At 27.9% G+C, this 5708-nt stretch overlaps 1 protein-coding gene across 1 annotated transcript in view; it reads right to left on the reverse strand.

The window, feature by feature from the left end:
• The window catches only part of LOC100166358 (chorion peroxidase-like), a 31038-nt gene that overhangs the window by 9966 nt on the left and 15364 nt on the right, over positions 1 to 5708 (reverse strand). The window contains exons 2-5 of the mRNA XM_003241868.4: positions 3772 to 3949; positions 3491 to 3567; positions 1558 to 1651; positions 1077 to 1468 (exon numbers count right to left, since the gene is read on the reverse strand). Of these exons, the coding sequence (XP_003241916.2) occupies positions 1077 to 1468; positions 1558 to 1651; positions 3491 to 3567; positions 3772 to 3935 (727 nt within the window). The 5' untranslated portion in view covers positions 3936 to 3949. The remainder of the gene's footprint in view (positions 1 to 1076; positions 1469 to 1557; positions 1652 to 3490; positions 3568 to 3771; positions 3950 to 5708) is intronic.

Raw genomic sequence — 5708 nt, forward strand, 5'->3', positions numbered from 1 at the left:
CAACTGGACTTCTTATGTTAAGTCAAAATCAGTGCGTTTTTATTTCGATTTGTATATTTGAAGTATTACCTTGTGTCACCTAAAATCTAAAAACTCTTTCAACATAATTCACGAACAACTGCGAATCAGGTAAGGCATTTAATATAATATTTTACATTGATGGCAGTATTAATTTATATGTGCTTTCTACATAAATTATATTGTACGATGTATTTGATCTAATTCTCGAATATACGATCTCGAGAGCCCTCCGAACACCTGGAGGAAGGTAATAGCTTAATTTTACTATTTTAACATCTGAATTAAATTTATTTATCGACAGAAGTCGTATTTATATTTCTTCTTATTTTTAAGTTATTACAAAGTGGCGCCCAACACAAGTTCAGTTTATTCAGATAAATAAACTGAGAATTGATCAAATACATTTTACAAAATTATATTAGCTATATAAGATTATAATATTTTACTTTTAATTTTAAGAATTAATAACAAATAAATGATTATCATTACTAAAAAATATTAAAAATAAAAACTTAAAAAAAAAACAATAATAACTAAAATTAAAATTAAAATTTTTAAGTTTATAAAAATTTATTTATTTAAGAATAAAACATAATTGCATAATCTAAAAAAAAATAATAATAAAAAATTTTAAAACCTAAAAAACATAAATTTAATCATAAGATTATCCTATTAAATTAAAGTAATATCGTATTTATAATAATTTTTATGGTAAATACCTATTACTACTTATTTAAAAAAAATAAAAAACAAAACATTAAAACTAAGATTCAATTTTTTTTTGTATCTCACTTATTTAATAACTTAAAACTAAAACCCTCGCTAAAACCCAATAAAATTTTTTTTTTAATTTAATTACTAAGTAAAAGTATATACCTAATACGAATATTTAGTTTTATAAAAATTCATACTTACATTATTAAATAAAATTCATTATAATTATATATTATACATGAATTATTATACAAATACTTATTTATCGACAGGAGTCATATTTATATTTCTTCTTATTTTTAAGTTATTACAGCGTAAAAAGATTTTAAGCCAAAACTTACCAGCGGGCGTTCCCATGAGTGTGAAATCGTGGTCCATGAACTGACCAAATGCGACCAACAACACGGTAGCCGCGTGTTCGTGGTATCCCTCATCGGGATGCATCGTCCTGGAAACCACTCTGGCTATCGGTAGATCTCGGTTATTGAGGCTGCTGACTTTTGGTGCACTCATTCCGTCGGAAAACAGCGGTCCAACCAGCCTGGAAAAAGGCGTATTGCTAGCGCCCCACGTCGGATGTTTGACGTTGTTACACAGACCGTCATATCTCCTGTACTTGCCCGGTCTGCACTCGACGTTGGACAAGAAAGCCGGACACACCTCTCTGATCAAAGTCCTAGACGTGTCTATCTGAGGCAATCCTTTTTCTACTTCTTCGTACGAAAGTCCATAGCTGTAAAATATTATTGTAAGCGTAATGATAGATACGTAGTTATCTTCGATCCGTCGCAATTCGTGTCGTGATTCGTGGGTACACCTTACTTTTTAGTCAACTGTATGGATATGTCCAACAATAGTTCCCCGACGGATGCCAATTCCTGAGCTGTCCACTTGTCTGCATTTGTTTGTGCCACGTCTGAAATAATCAAATATTTATATAAACCGTCCTTTGCTTATAGATACGTATAATATTAGATTTATTTCTATTTATTAGAAAATTTCAGATTGTTAATATCAGAGAGGTTACACGCATATAAGTATATCACACTCTTTGAAAATCAGAGCACTTATATAAAACAGAATGGGACAACACGTTAGGGGACATTTTAATAATTTTATTCCAAAAAATCTAAACGTTTGGGAACTTTTTTCTTATGTCATAACACGCGTTTGGATACTATAAATTATAATATAGTCTAAAGTAAATATATACACAAGTTTTTTAATACCTACGTAAAGTATATTATACTATTTCTATGTAAGTTATTAATAAGTTAGAAATCATAATTATTATATTATGAATATGAATAAAAATTGAAAGCTGTGAGCACGTTATGTTGAAAATAATAATAATGGGAACTCGACATCAAGGAAATACAATTCGAATTTAAATTGTTTTAATTATAATACATAATATTTATATTATTATATTAATGATTATCATACAAAAATTGCAAAAAATGTTTCTCACGTATTTTAATTATCATAGATAACATAGATAGGATAATAAAGTAAATGGTAATATGTGATAATATATATGGCTTATATAGGTACCTACTTCTTAACAAATGGTGTGTATATAATTCTTTCATTTTAATATCTTTGTTTTGTGCACCATTAGGCATATCTATAGTTCCTAATTCCTAAATGTTCCGTAAATTTTGAATATCTAACAGTTAAAAATTCCCAACCGTGCAACACTGATTTAAAACTTGAACGAAAAGTTAAGAATTTTTTTTATTTTCAGTGCATTATATAATAATATAATGTAATATATAAGTAATTATGCTACAGACTTAGTGTAGGTACCTAGTTAGTTGTTTCGCCTGGCATGTTATTCTTACTGATGGGAGAGATTGTTCAAGGTTGAATTCAATTATTCTAAAAGTTTTACTGCATTTCCGTCTATTTTTGGTATTATCAGTCAAACACCTATTTAACGGGCCGTACCATCTTGCGGTATGTAAGCGAATGCAAATAAATAATCAGATTCCTCAACTTTAAATATCCATTGTCGAGTCAAACCGGTTGTGAAAACTGCATGCACCTTTCACTGGCAATAGTGAATAGAGTTCATACTTGATGTGTATAGGTATTCTGCTCGGAGAATTTTACGAATTTTTAAGCTTTTTATCAATATAATATTATTATATAAGACTATTAACCGATTTCGCCCGGAAAAAATGATTAATTAAAAAAAGCGATCGCCTCTCTGTGTATTTCGGTTTGAGTGTAATGACTTCATGACCCAATCGGTTTAGCAAGTTTAGGTGCACTTGCACCGACTAAAATTAATTTACCTAACCTTACAACAAATGTAAATATTATTGATTTTTAACACGGCCACATTTAGTTATTCCTTAGAATTTGTTTTTTTAATGTTGCTGTAAAACAGGAAAGACTTTTTTCTTCTGTGTAACCAATGGGCATTATATGGCAATCATAAGTAAACAAATTAATTGAAAATAATAAATTAGTCCTTCATAAATTATTTGACGTAATTGGTCAAATGTTACTCCCGGACAAACATTTCAATTTTATTTTCATAAATGTTGGGAAGAACAAATATAACTAATTATAGTATAACTTAATTATGTTCTTTAGGGTTAATCTATTATAAACGATTAAGTTATATCCTTTTTTTCTTTTTTTTTTTGTTCAAAATTTAACAGTTTTGAAACTATATTTACTAAAAAATTCAAAACTGGGTTTTAGTCAGTTGTTCCTTAAATTTTTTTTTAAATCAAATACTTACTAATTCTTTTTCTGGCATCTACGTATGCTTGGTTGACTGCTTCATAAGTGATACACTGACCTGATTGACCCATACCTCTATTGAATAAAAAAATAATAAATATTGACAACCGTGACGATATTATAATACATCAGTTAAATTGTCTGTGTCTATTAAATATGGTAGACATAGTTAATATATATCACTATAACAGTGTATAACAAGTAACAAGTCAAAATTATTAATACAATTAACATTAAAAAAAAATACAAATAATGAAAACTGAAAATGTAGATACTTACAATGGACCACCCCTCAATGTGTTAGTATTAAAATCGAAAAAACTAGTTCTTCCTGGACCAGTTAGATGTAGTGCACATTCGCCATCTAAAGATTGAGCTGTTCCAAAAGTGCATAGTGCCAGAACTGAACTGACAGTTACAAATAAACTGTAGCAAATCATCATGGCAATTTCAAGTACTAAAAAATTATCAATCATTAATTTTTTTTTAAATGTAATACCTATAATATCATTTAACATGATCATTTCCTCAATGCGCTTTAATTTTATTTTCACAAGAACAATTTATTAAACGTAAAATGTTTATGAATAATAATTATTTTAAATAATCTTGAGTATAGCCACTAGCCAGTACATGTATTAGGTACCTTTTACCTACGTTTAATAGATTCTAGGGTAATCTAAACACATATAATATTATCTAGGAGTTATAACAATATTTTAAAGCAATAAAGGCACAATCTTGGATTGATTATAAGTTATACGCTTTTATACTTCGAATATACCCCAATAGCTTCGATGTGTTAATAACAAAGTAAATATTTAAAAATATTAAGTAACGATGTTTATATCTTTAAAATAAACCTACCGCACTTATATACACAATTCATTACATAGGTAGTAATTTTATTACTTTCAGCTCTATAATCATTCTTGTATAATCACATTTTGAATTTTAAGTAGGTATACCTACACAAATAATTTTAAGTATATATTTCTTAAATCATTGTAACTTACAGGTTGTAACTATTGTTACTCGCATACTAATATTAAAAAAAAATTACTTAACAACTATGTGTATACTGTATAATTACATATTTTTTAGAATCCTGGTAATTTTTTTATGTATAAATACATTTTATAATATTCTTACCTATTTATTTATTTGTATTCATATGCAAAATGTAATGTTGGATTTTTATGGTTAAAACAACCACGATATTTTCTAAAATATAAAAGTGTGAATATACCAACAATTTGTTTTGTACAGTTCTTTTTCTAAAAAACTATAGGAGATAATAATACATCAAAGAAAATTATTTTGTATCAAAAAATGACACTTTTAAATGGTTTTCTAAAATATTAAACATAGTTAATACTTCCATATTAAATGTTGAATGTATTCATCCAATTTTGATAACGGAATCATTTTAAGCATAACAATTGTTTAGTAAGAACCTAGCTTGAACGAGTGCGGATCTTTAAATTAACTCTATTAAAGTGCATAATGCGTATTATAGTGTATTACATTTTTTTATTATCACATTAGTATATGTTTGCGCAGGAACTCGCAAAAACACATATTATTACTAAACTATTACAGACTCAATTGTTCAGAATATCAACATTCAGGTAAGTACCATACGAACTCTATGACCTGTTGTTTGTTAACAATCTAATAGTAATTGGTAATTTTACGGAACACTTGTGTTATACTTATAATAAATATACGTGTATATTTACATGTATATTATATATACTTCGCTTCATACAATTCTTTGATATAAAAACAAAGCTGTTGGCGCTGAATATTACAAACAGTGATATGCTAATGAGCGCGACGGCACGATCGTCTTATCGGTCAGTCCCACCTTCCACTCATCTCTTGTTCCTATCTTTATTCCTTGTGTTGTTATTATTATTGATTATTAGAATCACCTTATTTATTGTCTTTGTTTTTATTTGTATTATCTAAATCGTTCTTGTGTTGTTTTCCTATTATCATTATTATTGCGGCCAACGCCCTTGTAGTCATAACATTATTAATTATTATTATTGTTTTTTCTGTCGTCGTAATACTTTTATTATTCCGCTATTGCAGCGTTTTGTTTTGTCGTTTATTGTTTTTGTTACAATCTTGTCGGGTGTTCGGGTGTACGTATTTATTGGTACACACACCAAGCACCAAATATATATATATTGTGTCCGTATTTTTTT

This window comes from Acyrthosiphon pisum, chromosome A2, assembly GCF_005508785.2.
Source record: "Acyrthosiphon pisum isolate AL4f chromosome A2, pea_aphid_22Mar2018_4r6ur, whole genome shotgun sequence".
In the NCBI taxonomy this organism is placed as follows: Eukaryota; Metazoa; Arthropoda; class Insecta; order Hemiptera; family Aphididae; genus Acyrthosiphon; species Acyrthosiphon pisum.